The sequence below is a fragment of the Lissotriton vulgaris genome, chromosome 5, assembly GCF_964263255.1.
Source record: "Lissotriton vulgaris chromosome 5, aLisVul1.2, whole genome shotgun sequence".
In the NCBI taxonomy this organism is placed as follows: Eukaryota; Metazoa; Chordata; class Amphibia; order Caudata; family Salamandridae; genus Lissotriton; species Lissotriton vulgaris.
This window is the reverse complement of record NC_141693.1, coordinates 619,971,655-619,995,724: the sequence shown is the minus strand read 5'-3', so window position 1 is coordinate 619,995,724 and position 24,070 is coordinate 619,971,655. Positions and strand designations below refer to the sequence as shown.

The following is a 24,070-nucleotide window of genomic DNA, read 5'->3' as shown; positions in this document are numbered from 1 at the left end:
GGAGGACGACTGGATCACTCACTTTGGAGCTATCTTCAAAAGCGACGCCCCACAATCTCCAGAACCACTTCTTCTTCCTGAAAGCAACCCCCTACAATTTTCGACTACAGAAATTGAACTAGGGATACTTGGTCTCTCCAGTAACAAAGCCCCGGGCCCCGACGGTCTCCCACCTGACCTATTCAAGTCTAACATCACCTTATGGGCTCCCATTCTTACATCTGTCATTAATGCCGGGGTCGAAGTGGGGGCTCCTAAATCTTGGGGAGCATCTACCATTGTCCCTGTTTACAAAAAGGGGGACAGAACAAAAGCGGCCTGCTATAGACCAATCTCCCTGATAAACTCTGTTGCGAAGGTAGTGGGTGGGATTCTACTAAAGAGGCTGAATGCATGGGCCAAACAACACAACATAATGACCCCTGCACAATATGGATTCAGGCCAGGACATGCAACAACCACACAGTGCCTGAATCTGTATCTAATTAGTGGTAAATACACCCAAGCAAGAGAGGGAACTGTGTATATGGCCTTTATGGACCTTTCCTCTGCTTTTAACTGCGTCGATAGGAGCAAACTATGGGAAGTCCTGCAAAAAATGGGCGTAGAAAATAACTTGATCAACTTTCTGGCCGACTTACACAACGACACCCGAGCAAATGTGCGTTTTACAAGAGACATGAAAGTAACGAGAGATTTTAAAATTAACCGAGGAGTCAGACAGGGCTGTATATTAGCACCTTTTCTTTTTAACTTATATATTAATGGACTTGAAGACCACCTGGTAAAAACAGACACGGATTACCCTTGAATTGGTAAAACAGGCGTACCGGTCCTGTTGTATGCGGACGACGCTGTTCTTTTATCCAGAACTGCACTCGGACTCCAAAAATTACTGGATTCTTTTTTTCAATTCATGTCCTCACGTGGCCTAAACATTAACAACTCCAAATCTTTTGTAATGACGGTTGGTTTAACTCCTAAAAAACAATACCCCTTCTCAGTTAATGGAGAAAACATACCACTAACAAAAACATTCTCATATTTGGGTGTACTCTTCGATCATAAACTTAACTGGGGCCCTGCCATAACTAAAAAGAAAGGAGAAATACTGAGGACCAATTCTGGTATAATGGATTTCGCTCGCAAATTGGGTAACACTCCAGTGTCTGCCGTACTGAAGCTTTATCAGGCAAAAAGTGTTGCGGTGGCATGTTACGGAAGTGAACTGTGGGGGTTCTTACCAACAGATACCCTAGTAGCTCTCGAAAATAACTTTCTGAAACAGGTCGTGAGCTTACCAAAGAGTACCGCAAACTTTTCCATACATGAGGAACTGGGCATCCCTATCTGGCTGATAAAATTGCTGCAAACCCTTTGCTCTGCTGGTTAAGCTGTTGGCGCAATACAGCAATTCCACTGACTCACAACATTCTAGCTGAAGCCCTTACTTGGGAAGGCCAACTCAAGTTACCCTGGATGAAATACATTCGCAATTGCTGTAAAGATCTGGGCAGATTAGACCTCTATTTAACACCCCAGAATACCACCAAGCAAGATGTGAATTTTGTAAAAAACACCTTCTATATGAAGCGTCAATTCCTCAGGGAAGAAATCGAGTTCAAAAAGTCCAGCGTAAGGAACCACATATTAACAAAGACCTGTGTGTTCTCTGAACCTTATTTATCGTGGAATATAACCAGATATGAACGCTTCCTGCTGAGCAGATTTCGATTTGATCTTTACCATCTACTTTTAGCTGTACCAAGTGGAGCCCATAGAGGCCAAGTGTTGCCAGCTTGCGGCTGCGACAATAAGTCTCCGCAAGATCTGGCTCACTTTTTATTCCTTTGTTCTTATTATTCAAGTCCACGTAATGTGTTTTTAAAACCGTTGCTCAAAAAGATGAATTTTACACAAATTAAGCCCGCACTTCTATACCTTCAAATGTTGCATGAAGACAGCACTTTTTTTATCTGTAAGTTTTTAAAAACAGCTCTAAAGTACAGATTAAGTATGGAAGGATGACTCCAAGCTGTATTATGTTACAGATACAACTCCGTCTTGATTAAGTATATGCACATAGGACCACTGTATCATGCCTTTTTAATAATCGCTTAATCCTTTTTGCTCTTAATACTAATGGAAGATAAACTTTCTCTCTTTTTATGAACGAATTGTATATTATTGTACTGTGTGCTTTTATGACTGCTTTCCTGTCAGTCGAATAAAGAAACTTTTGATTTGATTTGATTTGATTTTGACTCGGGATCATAAGGGCATGATAGGACGTTGAAACCTTGCCGGTATCTGCCTCTCTAGGAAGTATTTGAGAAAGAATGTTTATATTTCAAGCACTCGCCTTCGCAACTATGTTGTGATTCTATCATCATTTTCGTTTGACCCTTTTACCCATCAAATGCCAGACACAGGCATTAATAAGGTAACTTTCAGTCTAGCTTCACATGTTATTTTTTTTTTTAAAACATGTTTTTGAGAAACTGCTTTTTATGATATTTTAAACATCTTTACACTTTACAATGCTTTCTTGTGATTCTTGCTTTTATTCTTTTCTCTGTTATTTACTGTGCCAGTACTCTGTTTTTAATATGTCCACTTTACCTCAGATTTTCCAAGCTGGTCAATTTTTCTTCGGTTATTGTATTTTTGATATTGTGTTTTATTTCAAGAAGCATGGGGAAATCAACGATTGGAGTTCTATTTTGTGTACAGCACAGATAATGAGTTTTCAGCTGACAAGTAGACATGTATTGATTTGCCCTTCACTGTTCAACAAGACCTGCTTTCATAGCCTGTACCTTTAGTTTAAGCTAACTGAATACCTGTTTGGTGTTTTGTAAATCATAATAACAGGGCCACTCTGACTTTTAGAGTTTAACGAAGATATTTAGGATTAACTATCCTATGAAAGGTCAAATAAAATGTCGTTTTTGTTTATATGCACTGAGAGGGGACACTAATAATTAATATAATATCAAATTACACATTTTATATACAGGAAATATGGTGACGTTACACTTCAATACAAGATCTCAAAGCATCCTTTCTTCAGTTAGCACCCGTTTACATATCATATAGCAGAACAGACTTGTCACATTGGCCAGATATTAGAGGCAGTAGATTTTCTTTCTGTCAAAGTACTGCACTTTTATTTTGCGCTTATGAAATTTCACTTTTGCCATGAACTCAATGATCTTCCAGGTATGAACTTACTAAACTGAAAACTACACCTTGCCCATTAGCTAAGAATTGTTTATTCACTTTAAGTTACCCCGGGGGAACGTTCATGGACTTCCATGTTAACTGATTTAGATATGCTGCTAGTAGGATGACATTTACTCTTTGTTTCCTATGAGAGAGTCACCACACGAGAGTGAAGTGGTTTAAGAACCATAAATTAATCGGTTGTGCGAACCACCACGTCAATTGTTATCAAAGCTACTTAGGGTCTTTCATTTGTAATGGTTAATACCAGAATCATCATACTTTCACTGGTTGTTTTATTACAGTTCTTAAATACTTTCACCAATCGCTATTTTAATGTTCTAAAATTGAAAGATGCGTATTAACAAGTTCTGCTTTAAGAAATAAAAATGTCTCATTTATAAGTTTGCAAAAATAGCAGTTTCAGATTTCATACCAAGGGCTGGTTAATATATTTTCAGCGAAATTTTGTTGTGGCTAAGCCTTAGAGGGATAACACCAGGGCTGTAGGTTTAGGGGGCATTTGGGGTGATACAACCCCCCTAATAAATGTATTCTGTAGTACTTCGTTGGGAACAGGTGCTTTTTAGGTTCGGGTATGGTGAGATGGCTGTCGGATGTCACCTAGGATTTTTACATGCACACGCAGACAAAAAAAATACACAACACACTCTCCTCTCGATTTAGAAATTCTTAAAACTGCTGGCTATCTTACAACATATTGTCTTTTAAGCAATTCTAACAATCCACACTGCTATCCCTTCCCACACGTTTTAAGCCCCCTCCTCCTGTGCTTGTCAAGTAATGTATTTTACCATGATATGATTTGCCTGACAAGAGCCTCGGCACTACTTTTTATGCAAATTAGGCACTGGCAGGGGTGCTTTAGAACCCCTAAAATAACCAAGTTGGAGTTCAGAAACTGAATGATCAATAATGATGCCTTTAAATTTTGATTTCATCTTGTAGCATTTGCAATACAATCAAAGACCGGGCTCAAATGTCATGCTGTATCTTCTGACAATTTGCTGCTTATTCTTTTCGAAGGCATATTGGAGTTTACGTTTTATGACTATCTTGCTGGGGGGCAGGGAGTGTGAAAGTAAAGGCAGTTGGATGGCATTTTTTTCTTACCGCACAACAAAAATGAAATACCTGTAAATGAGATGTATATATGTTTCGAAATATATCATCAGCTAGGAAAGCACAAATGAGGCACATTTTTAATTATCAAGTGTGATGAAAACAAAGATTTTAATAGAGTCTTAATGAAACAAGACACTTTACTTGGTGTTGCGCAATGATACATTTTAGCTGAAACCCCATTTTCCACAAGTTATCTTTTTATCTGTAAAACTGTATGCCGGTGCAAAATTAGTGGTTTGGCCTCAGTCTAGATACATACCATGACTTTTCTACCTAGCCAGTCCCTTAGTAATGGCCTCACATGAAGCTGCAAAAGGCCAAACTCTAAAATTACAAATATTGGCCTAAGGATTAATCCTTGTTCTACAAAACTGACTTAGTGATAAACTTTAGACACTAGGGAAAAAATTAATGTGGAGGCAATGAATGTGGGTGCCACTGATATAATCTAAGGAAGCAGAGAGGCCTGATTACAAATTGCACAGTTCCGGGGTAATGGTACATGCACCTGTCCTATGTAGTCATGACTAAAACCCCATGGAATACGGAATTACCGCATGGAACTGATTTTTCAGTTCTTAAATTCACACTGATTCCTAATTCCATAGGATTTTAATGCATGCATTTACAACCTGCTCTGAGAAGGTGGTAAATGTATGTGCAGACCTACGGGTGTAGTGTGGGACGAGTGAGACAGTGGTCGGAGTAGGGTAGGCAAGCACAAGGCTTTTTCTGGCAGGGAGAACATTTTATGTGCAGAAGGAGAATGGTATGGTCCCCCATCAAAAACAAAGTAAGGAGTGAGGCTTGGGTGCTACTGCAGTCAATGTCTAATGCAGTTTTTTGGGGCGAAATTACCAGCTGAACAAATCATGAATGTATCTCTGAACCAGAAAGAACCTGGTGTGGAAAATCCCACCCACTCTGAATCAGGCAGAGATTAATTCCATGCTGAACTTTTGCTCCGTCTGACTCAGAATCGGTGCCAGATTCGGTTTATCAACATTTTGTGTCAAATGGCTATTGATGAAACCAGGGAGATCTGCACACTCTGGTAAAAATAATAACACAAGAGGAGAAAGCAACTGGACAGCCATGCATGCTGGGTCTTATGTCGACGTTTCAGCATTTAATGATAGCATCCGAAGCGGCCCTTCCGCTATGGCGGTGGAGCGTCCCCCCCCCCCCCCCCCCCACAAGCAGCTGCAAAAAATGAAAACTAAAATGATAATAAACCAGGTTTATTATCATTCTATTCTTCTCTCCCGGGTGAATCTTGGGGGCGAGGCCATCAAGGTCGGGGGTGCATGACGGTGTGGCTGTCTGTCTTGGGATGGCCAAAGCGTCATGCGTACTGAAGCTCTCTCCAACCCCAGTTGCATTGCTGGGTTGGAGAGAGCATTCTCAGGCTCTCAGTCTCAAATCGCAAATCGAGGGCGTTCAGGCCAATCCTGACGCTTCTCTCATGAATGAGAGCAGCGGCAAGATTGGCTGCAGGTGATTCTGGGAGTCTGTGCTGGCGAGAAGAGCAGCGGTGCGGCAGGACGGCCAGGTACGGTATTTTTTTTATTTGTAATTTGTTGTAGTACTTCCCCCTTCCTCCATGATACCCCCTCCCTCCCCCACCCACCACTCAGCGCAGACAACAGCCGCTACTGGATAGCATCCAATATTAGCACTTAAAAAGAGCTTCCTCTGTACTGTGCTAGATGAGGAAATCAAATGAGAAAACAAAGGGGCCTCGAAGTAAGCTAATGTAGGTCTTGGTGTGGTCAGCTGTAATTGAATCTTATTTTCCTGGCCTTTGGAGGGAAAAACTATGCCTTCTACGGAAAAATTAATACAGTTTTTGTTATACATTTCATGTAATAAAATTTCATACAGTCAGCACATTAAAAACAGTGTCACTGGAGGAGCTACGCGAGCATCCGAGATGGCCGCGTGAACACAGAGCTCCCCGGACCCTCGCCACGCTTCGCAACTTATCCTGACAACATCCTGAATTCTTGGACGGATTATTGAAGAGGAACCTTGGCTGATTCCATAACTCTTTTCAAATTTTAAATCGGACTCTGGGAACCGAAACTACATCGATTTGAACTTTTGAGGCCCACCCAGCGGTAAGCTGGGGACTTGGCGAATTGTGATGCTGGGACGGAGTTGAATAACAACGGCAGAGGAGTCTTCCCCAGTAGCCCTACTTCATCTTTCGGTTTCGTTTTTGGCTCCTGGCATGGTCTGATTGCGAGAAGGTTCCGCTCGGCCGGGGATCTGTCCAGCCTCTGTTCAGCTTGAGTGAGACTCTATCCTCTATGCAGTTGGGTCAAGTCGGGTCTCTGCCTTGGCCACACGAGCCTGTTTTTGTGAACTGTTGGTGACTTGCCCGCAGGCGGCCATTTTCACTAGGTCTCGCCGGCCCCTCTGGGGCGCATCTTCCAGCATGGCAGCCAGGGGCGAAGCAGAGAAACGTGAGACTAAGACGCCCCTTCGTGGGGGACCGGTCCAATCCAACAGTATGGACCGGCACACTCAATCCAAAGGCTCCCCTGGAGTCACCAGCCGTACCCCGGAGGATGCCAAGGAGGACTCAACCACCCCTACTGATCCGTCTCTGCAGGATGTCATGGGCGCCATTACCAACATGAAGGAGGCCATCCGCCAACAGTATGAGGCTCTTGCTCATAAAACCGACACGGTTGCCATCGATGTCACCCTGATCAGAGCCGACCTCTCTAAAACCAACGAGAAGGTGAAATCGTTGGATCTGAAGACTTCTAGCCTCACGGCCGATGTGTCGGAACTTCAAACCGAACTTGGTAATTTGAAATCAGCTAATGATCTTATGTCTCATCGGCTGGAGGATTTTGAGAATAGGGCAAGACGCAACAACATCTGCGTCATAGGTGTTCCGGAAAATCCTGAGATTCACTTGATGGATCTCCTGGTGGAGGATCTTGTCCTTAACCATCTTGCCCCTTTCGGACTGAGCAAGTTCTTCGCAGTGGAGCGCGCCCATCGCGTTCCGGGTGGAAAGCCTAAACCGGGCGCACCTCCAGGGACTGTCATCGCCAAACTTTTTCATTTCAGGGACCGTGATGCTATCCTGCAGGTGTCGAGGGTGAGCGGCCCGGTGAAATTCGAGAACTCCACAGTTAACTTTTACCCGGACTTTACTCAGCTCGTCCAGAGGCAAAGGATGGGCTTTCAGGGTGTAAAGCGACGTCTTCGAAACCTAGGACTGAAGTACGCAATGCTTTTCCCTACCAGGCTTCGTGTGGAGTACGAGGAACAAACATTCTTCTTTGACCGGCCGGAAAATGTGAGTGACTGGCTGGATTCCCTGCCTGCCCGGACCGACCAGACTGAGCACCCTGGTGGTGCCGAAGGTGGTGAGCCTGAACAGAAATGATGCTTCGGCCCCTGATCTCCGAATACTAGACATTGTTCAACTGGGTTCTATTCCTTTTGTATGCACATGTTTCACTGGTGTTCCCTTCAGGGTGGCGGGGGGGGCGGGCCTCTTTCCTCCTCCAGGGTCTTTTTGTAGAGTGGGAAATGTTAGGGCGACAGGCACACTGCATGTTGGGGTGGCTTTTTAGTCTACTGCAGGGGTGCAGGGAGGGGGGAGTTGTAAAGGTAGTTGGTTGGGGGGTGGGAAGGGGTGTTTGTGAGTTTGTTTTTCTTTCTCAAGGCGACGTATTGGTTTCTTCTATGCTTCGAATGTTCTGCTCTTTGTGGGGTGAATTCTGCATCACTTGTTGGGATGGGGGTAGTGGGTTGAGGTTAATATCTTGGAATGTCAATGGATTGGGTGATCGCATAAAACGGGGAGTGGTACTGCAGTATTTGCGTCGCTTGTCTCCTGATGTGGTACTCTTGCAGGAGACGCATCTGGTGGGAAATATGTGTCAGGCCATGAATAGGTGGGGTTATCGTCTGGCCGCACACTCCGGGTTCACTACTGGTTCTAGGGGGGTGGGTATTCTGGTTCGGTCCTCTCTCCCCCTGGAGATTGATGGTGTAATCCTCGACGACAGAGGGCGTTATGCCGCCCTCACTGGTAGGTGGTAGGGTAAGACTCTTTCTCTGCTTACTGTATATGTTCCCCCGGGTCTCCAGACCTCCACCTTCTCAGATATCGGCCGTGTGAAGCTAGAGGTCCCTGATTGCACTCTCCTTATGGGTGGGGTTTTTAATTCTGTGCTCTCTGGTACTGTAGATCGTCACCCCCCAGGGATCTTCCTAAGTCCCAGTCATGGCTTGGTGGGTTCTTGGACACCTTTGGTCTGGTAGACTGCTGAAGGTTGATGCATCCGACACAGAGTCAGTACACCTTTCACTCTGGGGCCCATGGGAGTCTCTCCAGACTTGATTACATCCTCATGCCCGCTGCCCAGTCTCCCTCTGTTAGAGAGATCAGACACCTGGCCCAGGGCATTTCAGATCATTCTCCATTGTGGCTTTGTATGGACACTGGGGTGAACGCTGCGGGGCGTGTCGCCCCTGTTAACCCTGGTATTTGCGTAATCCCAAGACCCGTAACAGTTTGATAAGGTCCCTAGACCAATATTTCCTGGAAAACAAGGGGTCTGTTTCCTCTTCTGTGTCCCTGTGGGAAGCTTTCAAGACTGTTATTCATGGACAGGCTTTGTCATTGATTGCTGAAACCAAGAAAGCTAGGAATCAAGAGGTTGTGCAACTTGAGACGGAAATATTGGAACTAGAGAATGACCTAGAATCAGGTGTTACCCATGATGGACTCCACGCCCTTGGCTTGAGGCAACTAGACTATAAATCCCTTGTCACGGATGCTGCCAAGACAATGTGCAGGGAGCAGCAGGGTAGACTGTATGATGTTGGGGATAAGGCGGGTAAATTGATTGTGTGGCTTGACAAGAAGGAAAGAGCGAATCGTGTGGTCCCCATGATTCAGACTTTAGATGGGGAGTGTGTGACTGACCCAAGTGAGATTGTGGAGTGTTTTGCAGATTATTTTCGTACTGTGTACTCCCCGGTGTCTGATAGAGGTGAGGACGACTCCCATCTATTGCTGCGTGATATTGCGCTGTCCTGCCTATCCGACGAGGACCGAGAGTGCATGGAGGCTCCGTTGTCTGCAGATGAGATTGCGATCGCAATTCGTTCTGTCCGTTCGGGCAAGGCTATGGGCCTGAACGGCTTGCCTATTGAGCTGTACAAACTGCGCCCCGATAAAGTCGCACCATATCTTCGCGATATGTTCATAGAGCCACATGACCTTGGCACCCTCCCTTGTGATCAGCGTTTGGCAACAATCGTGGTAATTCCTAGGGAGGGCAAGCCTCGGGATCGCTGCGCATCGTACAGGCCCATCTCCCTGTTGAACGCTGAGCCTAAAATCCTAGCCAAGGTTATCGCCAATCGTCTGCTTACAGTGATGTGTGACCTGATCCATCCGGATGAATCCGGTTTTATCCTGGATCCGAACACCGCTCTCAACTTGCGGCGCTTACATGGTGTTCTCGTGAGGGCGGGGTCTCTTCTGGAGCCGGCCATCTTTGCCTCCTTGGACGCCACGATGGCCTTTGACACAATAGAATGGCCTTATCTCTGGGCCGCCCTCGCAAAATTTGGCTTCGGTTCGGAATTTATCGGGTGGGTGAAGCTTTTATATAGGGAACCGCTGGCTCAGGTGGTCGTCAATGGTCGAGTGTCCAAGTCCTTCACTCTTGGGAGGGGTATGAGACAAGGGTGCCCGCTGTCCCCCCTGCTCTGTGCTCTTGCTTTAGAGCCCCTTGCAGCCTGGCTCCAATGGGAGCCGTCGATAAAGGGCATTCAGTGGGCTCCCGATTTTGAGGACCGAATCTTGCTGTATGCCGACGATATTCTCTTGTATCTTACCTCCCCTCGTAAATCCCTTAACGTCTTGTTAGAAGTTCTCACTTCGTTCGGCAAGAATTCTGGTCTGGTCATAAATTGGTCTAGGTTGTGTGTATATTTCATTTCGGGTGGCCTCCCTCCGTTGCCAAGTAGATTTCCCATTCAGGTTTCCCAATCCGGCTTCAAATATTTGGGGATTTTTATATCGCTAGATCCAGTTGGCCGCTATGAGCACAATCTTCTTCCCCCTCTCCAGAGGTTGAAGCTTGACGTGGCTCGGTGGCGTAGATTGCCGTTGTCGCCGCTCCGCCGCGCTCTTTAAAATGATGTCCCTGCCCCGGTTTTTATACGCACTCCAGAATTTGTTTGACATCATTCCGGCGAGTTACTTTCGGGAGGTGGAAGGCCTGCAGAGGCGGCTCATTTGGGATGGCCGCCCACGAATTGCTCTTGCTAAGCTAACTCTCCCCTGGTATGACGGGGGCATGGTACTCCCGGATATCAGGCGGTACTATTGGGCCTCCCAACTGAGCGCGATCAATCACGCAATGTATGCACCCAGCACAAATCCGGCTTTCGAGATGGACAAGCATCAGTTGCTGGGTGGTAACTACAACAGGGCGCTTTACTCTAGGGCAGCAGGGAGGAATCTAACGGGACCCACTAAGATTGCTGTGCGTGTGCGGAATGATGCAAATGCGGCCCTGGGATGGAATGATTGATTGACACGAGCGACCCCTTTGTATGCGTCGTAAAGATTGGGATGCCTCTGGACAACGAAAGGTTTTGAGAAATGGGATATGATTAGTATAAGCAGAGTAGGTGACCTTTGGGTGAAGGGTGCGGTTAAGACTTTTGAGGCACTGCAGAATGAGTATGAGCTGAGTGACAGAGAGTTTTTTAGGTACGCACAGGTCCGCCATGCCTTGACATCGGTCTTCGCTGCCAATGCCAATGTTCCCGAGTCCTCCCCACTGGAGGACCGAATACTTGATGGTCATCTGCCCGATAGTACGATTTCATTGATATATAAGAAGTTAATCAACAATCGGGCAGATCTCCTCGTGCGTCTCCGGGAGGCCTGGACTGGAGACGGGTTGGAACTGGATGATGAAGACTGGCAGTCAGCATTGTCTTCCCCGAAAGAGGTAGCCAATCCCGCCCGTCTCCGTCTCGTCCAACTCAAAATTCTTCATCGGGTGTATGTTACCGGTCCTCGTTTGGTTGCCATGGGTTTCTCCCCAGATGGGTTATGTAAGCGTGGATGCGGTTTGAGTGCTACTTTCCTCCATATCATTTGGGAATGCCGGGAGGTGGCTGCGTATTGGACTCGGATCCATGCTGTAATGGAGTGTGTCACCGGGGTTGCTCTGCTGCCTGAGGCCCGGAGATGTTTGTTGACTGTGTGGGAGCCGAATGATTACAATGTCGCTCAGGCCCGGTGGGCGGCCCTTGGGAACATGATTGCAAAGAGAGACATTGCGCAGTTGTGGGGTTCCCAACGGCCCCCCACTGTGTCGGTATGGAGCTGGGAAAGATGGACAGGTATTTTGGTGACCTTCTGGCAAGTGCCCTTGCTCATTTATAGGTGCAACCAAAGCTAGTCTTATCTCTTTGGGGTGAGACTGACATTCATATAAAGTGAATGGTCTTCCTAGTACTCGTTTGTGTCCATTATCTCAATGTCCCACACCCTTGTGCATGGTACAGATACTATTACATGGTTATTTTCAAGGTCTTCTACATGTTTAAGAACCCGGGATTCATTGCAGCTTACACTGTTCACCTTAGATAATCTTTTCTGGTCAAAGTCCTCTAACTAATCAACAATACGTCCTTCTTCCGTTTTGTGATTCACACTTATTAAGTGTGAGAAGCGGCTGAATCAATGTGAGTCTCAAAAGGATCTGACTTCTTCATAGGTTCATAGCACAGCCTTTTAGCAAGTACTTGTAGCTCAACCAGTAAGGTTATATTTCGGAAGACTAAATAACAATTGCCACATTTTCTCTTTGTGCGTTTGGTGGGAGGAAAAAACATGGTTTGGGGGTGACTGAATTCAACTGTGTTGGCGGTACAACTCTACCCTCAGACACGCCAGCTTCTTCGTCTATAGAGCTCAACCTATTAGAGGCTGCTGATTAAAAAAAATGTATTTTTCTGAAATAGGAAAAATAATTGTTAATCACAATACACTACCTTTTTATATATAGAGCCTCATACTTACGTTTCTAAGCAGTGTAAATAACAAGTATTAATTACTGTCACACTACTTTAGTGGTACACAGTTTAATGGTCTTAGAAGGACTACAGGCCGAGCTGGCCGTCCCGGGATTCGAACTCTCAGGGGGATGTTTAAAAGAAAATGCTGGAACGCGGTGTTACACCAAATCTGGCACCATCGCACTATGACATTTTCAATATGCAGGGATATTCCGTATTTGCAAAAATATGGCACACCCATTCGATTCCCCTAGCGTTGGCGCTAAAAAAGCTACCTAGCACTAGCGCAGGCACCCTTGCGCCATGTTGCAAGGGTGTCTGTGCTGCAGGGGTAATTGTTTATGTGCAGGAAGGGACAACTTCCTGCACATAAACAATCAATAATGGTGATATGCTCTCTCAACGTGTGCTGCAGAATGTGCACACATGGACAGAGCAAAAAACGAGGAGAAATTAATCAAGGCGAGAAATTAATAATTTCTCCTTGTATCGGAATTCTAAGACCAGGCAATACTTTGTAAATCTGGGTCAGTGTCAAAAAGCAATGGGTTTTGCAATGGAACACCCACAGCAGCACCCATTGCCCACCCCTTTGCCGCAGCAGACTGCAGCAGTAAGGGGCATATTTACAAGGTGGCGCTAAGCCAAGTTATATGGGGAATACTACTATGCCACTGAAACGTCAAAAGATTTGACGCTCCAGCGTCGTTAAGGGCTTGTTAATATGCTCCTCCGTCTTCACCTGCTGATTACTGAAGGTGGCAGCGACAAGCGTTTAAGTAATTCAGTATATTGCTGCTGACTGCTCAAAATAGAATTCGTACCAAACAAATAAAAGAAACCTTACATTATGGAATTGAAATTATATATATTTTTTTCTCAATTTGGCAATAATTGCCGAGCAGAACAATTAAACACTTCTGGGCTATTGGAAAACATCTGATGGAGGTCGACGCAAACTGTTTGATGACTGCTTGAAACGGCCTTATTAACCAGACTGCTTGCTGAGCTCGCGCGCAGCAGCGGAATTCAAATCGTGCAATCACATTTTTCACAGTTGGCCCTGGTTATGCTGAAGTGATTGTATGATGAGGCCTAAAGTCGCACCAACATTAGGAAAGGGCAGCGAGTGTCTAAGAAATTAGGCACAGCAGGGTAATTCATACTTTAAAAAAGAGTTAATTGGGCAACTAGTTAATTGGGCAACTAGCGTGAGAAAAAAACTGTTCATCGGAAGAGAAAGATAGTATTTATTTATTTGGGTGTTTTGTAAAGCGCTTTTGTCATTTTGCATTTGCTTCAAAATGCTTACATTCTGTATATTCAGATTTTTCCTTATACATGTTAGCGTGCAAAGTTCAGTCTCTGACAATGCAAGCAAAGCAAGGAACAGCTAAAAACCAGCTACAATCAGAGGCCATTGAAGATGGATGTATCTCTCCTCGTGCATCCTTCCTCACCCAGTTTTCAATGGGAAGCGACTGTCAGGCTGTTCCTGCCTGCATTTATTTTATTGACTAGACAGAATGTCAGTGCTTCTCAGAAGGGTGTCAATTACTTGCAGTGGTAGAGTACTAACGCTACTCAGTGGGGATCCATTATTAGCAGTGGGAGAGTACCAGCACTTCTCAGCATGGGCCCAATACTGGCAGTGTGAGAGTCCAGCACTTCTCAGCAGAGGTGCCTTACTAGCAGTGGGGGATTGCAAGCTCTTCTCAGCAGGGATGCATTACTAGCAATAATGGGAGATTTGCAGCACTTCTTAGAAGGCGTCCATTATTACTAGAAGTCAGCGAGCTGCAGCACTTTTCACCAGTGGTCCATTATTAGCATGGGGCGAGTGGTAGCAGTTTCCATCAGGGGTCCATTACTAGCAGTAGGTGAATGCCAGCAATTCTCTGCAGGAGTCTATTCTGGCAGGAATAGGGTACCAGCACTTCTCAGTAGGGGTCCATTACAGGAAGAGCGAGAGTACTAGTACTTCTCTTTAGCAAAGGTGCCTTACTACCCGAGGGAGATTGCAAGCTCTTCTCGGCAGTGATACATTACCAGCAATAATAGGAGAGTACCAGCACTTCTTAGAAGGAGTCCATTATTGCTAGCAGTGGGCGAGTGGTAGCACTTCTCAGCAGGGGTCCATTATTAGCAGTGGGTGAGTGGCAGCACTTTCCATCAGAGGTCCATTACTAGCAATAGGTGTGGGCCAGCAATTCTCCGCAAGAGTCTATTCTGGCAGGGGAAGGGTACCAGCACTTCTCAGTAGGGTCCATTACAGGCAGTGCGAGAGTACCAGTACTTCTCTTTAGCAAAGGTGCCTTACTACCCGAGGGAGATTGCAAGCTCTTCTCGGCAGTGATACATTACCAGCAATAATAGGAGAGTACCAGCACTTCTTAGAAGGAGTCCATTACTACTAGCAGTGGGCGAGTGGTAGCACTTCTCAGCAGGGGTCCATTATTAGCAGTGGGTGAGTGGCAGCACTTTCCATCAGGGGTCCATTACTAGCAGTAGGTGTGGGCCAGCAATTCTCCGCAAGAGTCTATTCTGGCAGGGGAAGGGTACCAGCACTTCTCAGTAGGGTCCATTACAGGCAGTGCGAGAGTACCAGTACTTTTCATTAGGAAACAGGTACTCCTCGATTGTAAGCACGTTCTCTTCTTACTATCCCTTTCAGGCACTGCTCCCTCTCTAGCTATGAATAAGTTGTAGTTGAATAGTTTAATTTTAATTCAACTTTTCTTGAATAAGAATCTAAATATCTTATGCAGGAGTCATTTCATTAATTGTTTGCAAAATCTAATTCAGTGTTATTGTGAATAGTGATTGAACCCCTCTTTCCTAAGCAGAGATGTGTCGTGAACTAGCACCCACAATTCCTCTGTTTCATTCTTTGCAACTTTTTGTGTCCCACACTCAGTGCACTGTATCCTGGGAAGCAAAAAGAACCAGGAAAAGCTTGCAAATATGTATCCGAACAGGAACCCAAGGCAATACTCTGTCTGGGAAAATGTTGGTGCTGGGACCCCCCGAGCTCACTTGACTTTTGCTATCCAATTCTGTGATGAAAATGTCTTCAAAACATCAAAGCCACTGACCTCAAAATTAGCACGATCTTAATCATGGATTCATATATACCACTTACGAGAGGACTGTTCTTCCCGATGCCTCTTCCCCCTTCTTTGCTTTCGTGACATATTGCAATATAAACTCTAGAATCCTGTAATAAATCATAGTGCAAAGATAAGCCAATGGGATCACAAGAGCAAACAAGCATTTCAAATGCAATAGGGCTCGCATTAGTAGTTTGAGGGATTATTATTGTAAATGACAAAGTTTTTTTTTTTTTAATTTTAACTTGTGGAAAATTCTAACTTTGGCATTTACAATACTAATAGTGTTAATTAGTGGAAATGTGACACCTGTTTGGACTTGAGCACACATTGCTTCCTATTAAAGATGGCAGTAAATGCACTGTTTTTTATTTAGCTATCTTTGAACAGTACACCGAAGGCTGCAAAAACTTGCACTTATGGTTGAGCGCTACGTTCGCGCGTTTCCTGCCTTTTCATATTTTTGAAGTGGTTTCTGTTCACTGAAACTATATACGGTTTGTGAGTATACAGGGCAGCTTCCTTTCCCTAGTTTTTCGAATACCTTAATTTATGTTGAAGTACAGTACTTGAACGTATTGTGATATTGTTTTGTACTTTTTATCTTTAGGCTGACCACTGTGCATGTCGTTAACCTTTGATAGATAACAGGTCATTGTAATACAGCATGTACATTGTATGACTTTGATGTACACTTGTGTGCATTGTCGTCCGGTGGTGTGGGTGATTTGCGTTAACTGGCTGGGCGTTGCGTGGGTGAGTGGTGTTGCGTGGGTGTGAGTTGCACTGCGTGGGTGTGAGTTGCGAGGCATATGTTAGAGTGGCGCTGCAAGGGTGACTGTGGGGACTTGCTGGTGTGATAAGGGCACGTACGTGTGTATGTGAGTTGTGCACGAGAGTCACGTTAGAGGGAGCAGAGTGTGATGGGAGTTGGCGTCTTTATTGAGAGATGAAAAAAATGATAGACCGAGTTAAGGGTGGACAGAAATCATTTTAAAAATATAATTGAATCGAAGGAAAATAACATTTAAGTTGAATAATGGTCAAGGAAAGACGACCTTTTGAAAAATTACGTAAAAATCTAATAAGAAATGGTATTAAGGAAGGAAATGTTCACGGCGTGTGAATGTGAAGGGGGGGATGTGTTTTAAGGTGTGGTAAGTGTCTGTGCGCGCAGTACATCAAATGTACCAAAATAAAGAAACTTTCCTCTTAGATTTTGATGCAAGTACATAAACAGCAAAGACCAAGTCGGGAAACAACATTTACAACGTCTGATGTGACTGTGGAAGTTCCGTCGTTTCTTGTCCTTGAGTTCCTATTTGCAATTCCCAGGGGATGTCCGGCAAGAGATAAGAATCTTTATAGCTCAACTTAAAGCACGCCAGTATCCTGGTGTGGTTTCGTGACCAACGGCCCCATCCCTCCCTTAAAAACATGATGTCCCACCCACACATTTGCAGCTGATGTTTGCATCTCACAGGGGATGCACGCCAACAGATAAGAATCTTAGTGGCTGAACTGTAAACACTCCAGTCTCCTGCTGTGGTTTTGTCAACACACTCCCCCAGGCCTCCCTTTGAAAAAAAAACATGATGGACCACACAATTGTAGATTTATTTTGTGTTTGTTTGTTATAAATGTTCAGTGGTTAAGAGGACATAGTGAGTAGGTCTAATTAAAAAAAAAAAGAATATTAAGAACACACTGTGAAGGTTTTGTGCATCAGAGTAGGGATGTGGCTGTGGCTGTCGGTAGTGTGTGAAACAAGACAAAGTGTGACACCAGAGAATGCTGGGGGGAGAAAGTCTGCGAGTCAGACAGATGGCCGTGAAGTGTAACATGATACGACTGCAGCAGGGCCTGTAAAATAGAGGTTGCTTGCAAACTCTGCTATTATATTTTTAAATCCCACAAGTGGGTGGTGTAAAGCTGTACTGCATTGACATTTCTGCCATTTCTTCACGTCGTGTGCTCTACTACTGTGGGCTCACTAAAGCACAACTATGCGAATTAATTTGACAAAATGAGGAGAACACATGCAGAGAGGGAGGGGTGGGTGGCATGCTCTCACAGCTTAAGTGCCAAAATTGCGAGCAATAATAAAAAGTGGTGTTGCGTGGGTGAAAGTGAAGCTGCATGGGTGAGTAGCGCTTCATGGGTGAGTGTGGCGCTGCGTGGCTGAGTAGAGCTACGTGGGTGAGATTGGCGTTGCGTGGCTGAGTGGACTTGCGTGGGTGAGTGGACTTGCGTGGGTGTGATTTGCGCTCCGTAGGTGAGAATTGGGCTGCATGGGTGAGAGTTGCGCTGTATGAGTTGGATTGCGTGAGTGAGTGGCGTTTTGTGAATGAGTGGCGTTGCGTTGCTGAGTGGCGTTGCGTGGGTGAGTGGCGTTGCGTGGGTGAGAGTGAGGCTGCATGGGTGAGTAGCGCTTCATGGGTGAGTGTGGCCCTGCGTGGGTGAGTAGAGCTGCGATGGTGAGATTGGCTTTGCATGGATGAGTGGCATTGCGTGGGTAACTGAACTTGCGTGGGTGTGATTTGCGCTGCATAGGTGAGAATTGGGCTGCGTGGGTGAGAGTTGCGCTGTATGAGTTGCGTTGCGTGAGTGAGTGGCGTTTTGTGAATGAGTGGCGTTGCGTGTGTGAGTGGCGTTGCATGGGTGAGTGGGGTTGCAAATTTGCATGTGTGTGTGATTGTTAAAGAGTACACGGATATGCTGGGGTGCAGCTGGAGGGAGTACACAGACATGCTTGTGGTTAAGAGTGGCACTGCGTGGCTGAGTGGCGTTGCGTGGGTGAGTGGCGTTGCGTGGGTGAGAGTGAAGTTGCATGGGTGAGTAGCGCTTCATGGGTGAGTGTGGCGCTGCGTGGGTGAGTAGAGCTGCGTGGATGAGATTGACGTTGCGTGGCTGAGTGGCGTTGCGTGGGTGATTGGACTTATGTGGGTGTGATTTGCGCTGCGTAGGTGAGAATTGTGCTGCGTGGGTGAGAGTTGCGCTGTATGAGTTGCATTGCGTGAGTGAGTGGCGTTTTGTGAATGAGTGGCTTTGCGTGGCTGAGTGGCGTTGCGTGGGTGAGTGGCGTTGCGTGGATGAGTGGGGTTGCAAATTTGCATGTGTGTGTGATTGTTAAAGAGTACACGGATATGCTGGGGTCCAGCTGGAGGGAGTACACAGACATGCTTGTGGTTAAGAGTGGCACTGCGTGGCTGAGTGGTGCTGCGTGGGTGAGTAGAGCTGCGTGGGTGAGATTGGCATTGCGTGGCTGAGTGGCGTTGCGTGGCTGAGTGGCGTTGCGTGGTGAATGGACTTGTGTGGGTGTGATTTGCACTGCGTAGGTGAGAATTGTGCTGCCTGGGTGAGAGTTGCGCTGTATGAGTTGGGTTGTGTGAGTGAGTGGCGTTTTGTGAATGAGTGGCGTTGCGTGGCTGAGTGGGGTTGCATTGGTGAGAGTAAAGCTGCATGGGTGAGTAGCGCTTCATGGGTGAGTGTGGAGCTGCGTGGGTGAGATTGGCGTTGCATGGCTGAGTGGCATTTGTTCATATTAGCCGTTTTTGAACAAGAAATACTTTATTTTGTTGCTTGAAGCAAATGGAGGACAAAGAACTAACTGTGACTCTCGAGGTGCATTTCATTAGTGCGCACTGTGGTTACAGCAGAGCCGGGAAGGGAGGCAGGGCCTGCGGCCCTGAATAAGTGACAGGAGTCCAGTAGCATGTGGTTACAGCAGAGCCGGGAAGCGAGGCAATAAAAGGGTGCACGGATTAAGCGAGGCAGGGCCTGCGGCCCTGAAAAAGTGACGGGCGTCCAGTAGCATGTGGTTACAGCAGAGCTGGGAAGCGAGGCAGGGCCTGCGGCCCTGAATAAGTGACGGGAGTCCAGTAGCATGTGGTTACAGCAGAGCCGGGAAGCAAGGCAATAAAAGGGTGCACGGATTACGCGAGGCAGGGCCTGCGGCCCTGAATAAGTGATGGGCGTCCAGTAGCATGTGGTTACAGCAGAGCCGGGAAGCGAGGCAGGGCCTGCGGCCCTGAATAAGTGACGGGAGTCCAGTAGCATGTGGTTACAGCAGAGCCGGGAAGCGAGGCAATAAAAGGGTGCACGGATTAAGCGAGGCAGGGTCTGCGGCCCTGAATAAGTGACGGGCGTCCAGTAGCATGTGGTTACAGCAGAGCCGGGAAGCGAGGCAGGGCCTGCGGCCCTGAATAAGTGACGGCGCGGGGCGGGGCAGCGGAAGCCTTTGATCGTAGCTTCAATTGTGGATGTGGCAGCGAAGCCTTTGATGTGCCAAATGCTGCTGGCAGGGGGAAGGATCGTGCAAGCTCGTCCACGAGGAGCATGTCACATGATTCTATTTCTCGTGAACTGTTGGGAATCCGGCTTGAAGAGAGCCAATCAGCTGCCTGAATAGAGCCTTTGGGGGAAGAAGCAGATCAGCGACATAAGGGCTCACCCCTGTTTTCTATTTCTGCGAAATAGAAAAGGGGCGAGCCCTAAAAAGGATAGTTCCTTTTTAGAAGGTTCATTTTTGGAGACCCTTGGATAGTGGATTTTTGTTTCTCTGGGACCCCCAAGTTAGTGATTTGAAGGCCAGTCTGAAGAAAATACTAGGATCCTAAACCGCAAGTACAGGTTTCAAGCAGAAATGTTCCCACAGAGACCTATCTACTCACCTAACAATGTCACTGTCACCAATGCTGAATCAAGGTCATGGAAACCTCATCTGACTCTGCCTGTCACCTCCTGCCCAGTCCTACCACTTATACGAGTTGAAACTATGCAGAATCTGCAGTTTGAAGCATGACCATGTGTTACTGGTTATTACCTACACCTGCCAGAAGTACTTTTTTCTGGTTGGAGCTTTGTCTTTCGAACAGAGACTCCCCACCATTAGCTCTGACATAGCTATCCTGACATTATGTAACCCTAGATGGACTTCGCATTAAGGTGATTACCACTGAGACACGCTAAACTCTACTTTGCTCATCTCAAAAGAACAGGTTAAAGGAAGTTACTGTATGCATTTGAGAACCTTCTGCAAGAACCGGCTTCTAGAATTGCCTACAACAACACAGAACTTGATTTTTGCGTGCAAGCTGCTGTGACCAAGGGCTTTCAGCAAAGTATGGAGTTGTGGAATTCTCTTTGCCCACCACCTTTGAAACCAGATCTGGCTTTTCTGATTTGAGCTCCAAGAAAACTACTAAGTACAAAGGTAACTTTCTCGATGAGACTCTACCACCAGTACCGCCAACCTAGCCCTGCACAGCAAAATATTAAAGTAGAATGCTACAAAATTACATGATGATCCTTGTAAATTCACATGACTGTAGATGAATTGAACTAGGAAAATGATGAGATGCAAATAAAAATGTGGGTAACGTTCATTTGAAAAGATGCATTCAAACAACATAGGGAGCACTATGTAATAATGGCTGGAATTGATGCTGAACAATATAATGGCAAAATCATGTAATCTTGAACACATAAGTAAGGCTAGTTATCATCCCCCAGGACAATCCTGTAAATTAATTAGTTTTCCAATTGTTTTTAGACTTTCAACTGACAAAGCACAGTTTATCGCAAAATGCATTGGGAAGCAATAAAGAATGGATGTAGAAATTATGTGCTTCAATGAACTGCATACTAATGGGACATAATGAACAAATATACTGTAAATAAAAATGGTAGCTCGGTAGAAAAAAACTGTTGCAAAAAGAAAGAACATATTGTAATAAAAAAAAAATCATAAAACAAACTCAACAAATTAGCTGGTAATTTGATCATACAAGGAGCCCTCAAATATCTGAACCAGGCAGCATTAGAAGTGCAACAAGGTTTGCTGTGTAAAGAAATACTAAGATTTGATGGGTTATTTTCTATTCAGCTGCTATAAGTTGCCCTCCACCATTCTGGAACCTCGATCTAGAACATATGATCTTGTGGTTTAAGGCTAATTCCTGGAACCATGGCTTTTTCCATTTGGGCTGGATTTCTTCCTTTGGTCACGTCAGTTTTATAAAGTGAATTGAATTGAATTGAATGCGGATTTATAGAGCGCATAGTAACCAGGAAGCATCCCAGCGCTAAACCAAAACAGCGAGACCAGAGGGGGGTGACCGGAAAGATAGGAAAGGGTCAAGGGAAGAGGTGGGTTTTCAGGAGTTATACATTTATAAAGTTATAAATGCCTCATTGTCTGCTCTGTAATATTTAGCAAACACTTGAAAACGGTTATATATAAGCAGAACACTAACACTCTTCCAGACTTAAAATCTCAGAGATAACTGGTGAAGGGGAATCTGCAGAAAAACACAGTTGTCCAGACTGCTTACATTTACCATCCCCTCCCTGGAAGTCTGGAACGGAATATGGTGTTGCCAATGGGGGTGTTGCCACTGACTTCACCATTGGATACTACTGTTGCCAGACTTGGCACCCATGGAAGTTGAATTTATTTACAGGTAATTGGTAAGGCACTATATATGCTGCTAAAAGCTGATTTGGAGTGCCAAAAGAAGGGAGCAGAAGACATCGAAAAGAAGGAATTTCAATTTCGTCTAGCTTCCTTTCCGTCCAGATCCCACAATCCATGGCAACCTCATATAAAAAAAACCTTTGTGTCCCCCATGTTCTGAGTTTCCTTGTCAGTAATTACCCACGTTCTCAGTGAAATACTGGGCTTACCTTTTATGTAAATATGGTGGAACCCCCTCCCACACCCACCCCCTGCGTGTGTGGAACATTAGTTATGTAATTCTTAAAGAGGAACAAAGCCCACTTTGGGGTCTGTTTTCTGTAATCACACATGTGACTATAGGTCATTATGTCATCTTGGAGTTGAAGCCTTGCTGACCCGAATCGTTTTTAACACCAAACCAGCTACCCCATGTCTGCAGGAGGCATTTTGGAGGAACACTTTCTGTGACAATGGCCGCCATGTTTCGATTTCGCGGCCCAGCAACCAATAGCATGGCAGTGGTCCTGCCTCCTACAAACTCGTTTCAGCAGCAGGCTCGCCAGTATTTAAATGAGCCATTTTGTCTGGTATGTATAATGTCGCACAGTTTTATATTTCGCATTTCCTCAGCTAGTTGGCCCTTTAGCGCTTCGGTAAAGTGCAGAACACACGAGCAATCATGTAATGTTCAGAAGAACAGGTGTACAGTCACTAATGATGCTGATATAGGACAAGACAGGATTTAAAAAGGGATTTTTGCAGTCTGTTGATTTTTACTGTTAAAAACTTGGCCGAACAGGTCTGTCTTTCTCACTTTTTTCATAAAAAACTACACCGCTCCAATTTTAACTGAAATTATCAGTGTTCATTGCTTGAATATCTGGAATCTAATTAAAGCCATATTTTTAAAGGAATCCTCTCATTGGGTGGAGATTGAAACATTCTTTTGATAATAGAGTTACGCCTGTACCGGTCCGAAAAGTGATTTCCCCAGAGTAGCAAAGCTTCGAAATTTGATTAAAAGAGTATTTACTGCTGTGGACATAATTCACTGTGTGTTGAACTTTTGCTTTGTTGCAGCTGTGCTGTTGGCAGATGGGCACCAATTAGTTTTTGAAGAAATGCAGGACTGGAACTTGGTGGAACTCATTGTGAATGGAGAGAATATTTTTCATTGCAACATCACAGACCTCGACTTTGGTAAGGGCAAGTACGGAAGCAGGAGAATGACATTTCAGAATCAATCATTTCAGTCTCATCATTCACTCGCTTGTATTTGCAGTCCATAATTCTTCGCTTTGTGCGCTGCATTGCAATCTTTTCAAACCCTTTCTTCACTCTCGGTGGAAGCTCTAACTCGTGCGGTTTTAGCTTCTGAGATGAAGATGATTTTAAAAATACACACGGGGTTTACGAGTGTCATTCAGTTTAACATTAGAGTAGTTTACCTTGTGTTTGTAGTTGTGTCTCAGCATTGAATGTTAAAAACGTTTTTTATTTTTATATCGATCCATGAAAGTGGCAAAAGAATTTTTATTTATGTATTCCGATGTAATATTTAGCACAAAATATTCTGTGCAGCTGCCTCAGAACCCTTTTTATGCATATTTCAGATTCATGGGGTAATGGAGTTCATATGTGTGATGGGGGACAGAGGTTTATGCAAGGTGGGGATCAAGGGCTAGATGTATCAATCTATTTAATAGTCGCAAACGCTGCGAATCGCTATTAAACTGTGTTTGCGACAAAAAAATAGGTAAATGGTATGTATCATGCAAAAAGCCTCGCAATATTAAGGATTTGCAAATTTTGCGATTTCTTAATATTGCGTAAGTATTTAAGAAATCGCAAATTGCAATTTCTTAAATGCTATGTATGAAGCATTTCATTTTTGCGGATTTTGGCTAAGAAATCGCAAACTTGTAGTTGGTGGTAATTTGCGAATTCTTTTACAAATGCACTTTTTGCAATTTGTAAAGGTGCCATGTGACGCTCATACATGCCCCATTTTCAGGGGTGCAGCAGGGTGTCCTTGAGACACCCCTGC

The 24,070-nt window shown here is 45.1% G+C and overlaps 1 protein-coding gene across 1 annotated transcript in view; it reads left to right on the top strand.

Annotated features, from left to right (window-relative positions):
- C5H10orf53 (chromosome 5 C10orf53 homolog) overlaps positions 1 to 24,070 on the top strand; it is a 184,989-nt gene that overhangs the window by 152,617 nt on the left and 8,302 nt on the right. Inside the window, exon 2 of the mRNA XM_086920148.1 lies at positions 23,104 to 23,223. Coding sequence (XP_086776274.1) covers positions 23,104 to 23,223 — 120 coding nt within the window. The remainder of the gene's footprint in view (positions 1 to 23,103; positions 23,224 to 24,070) is intronic.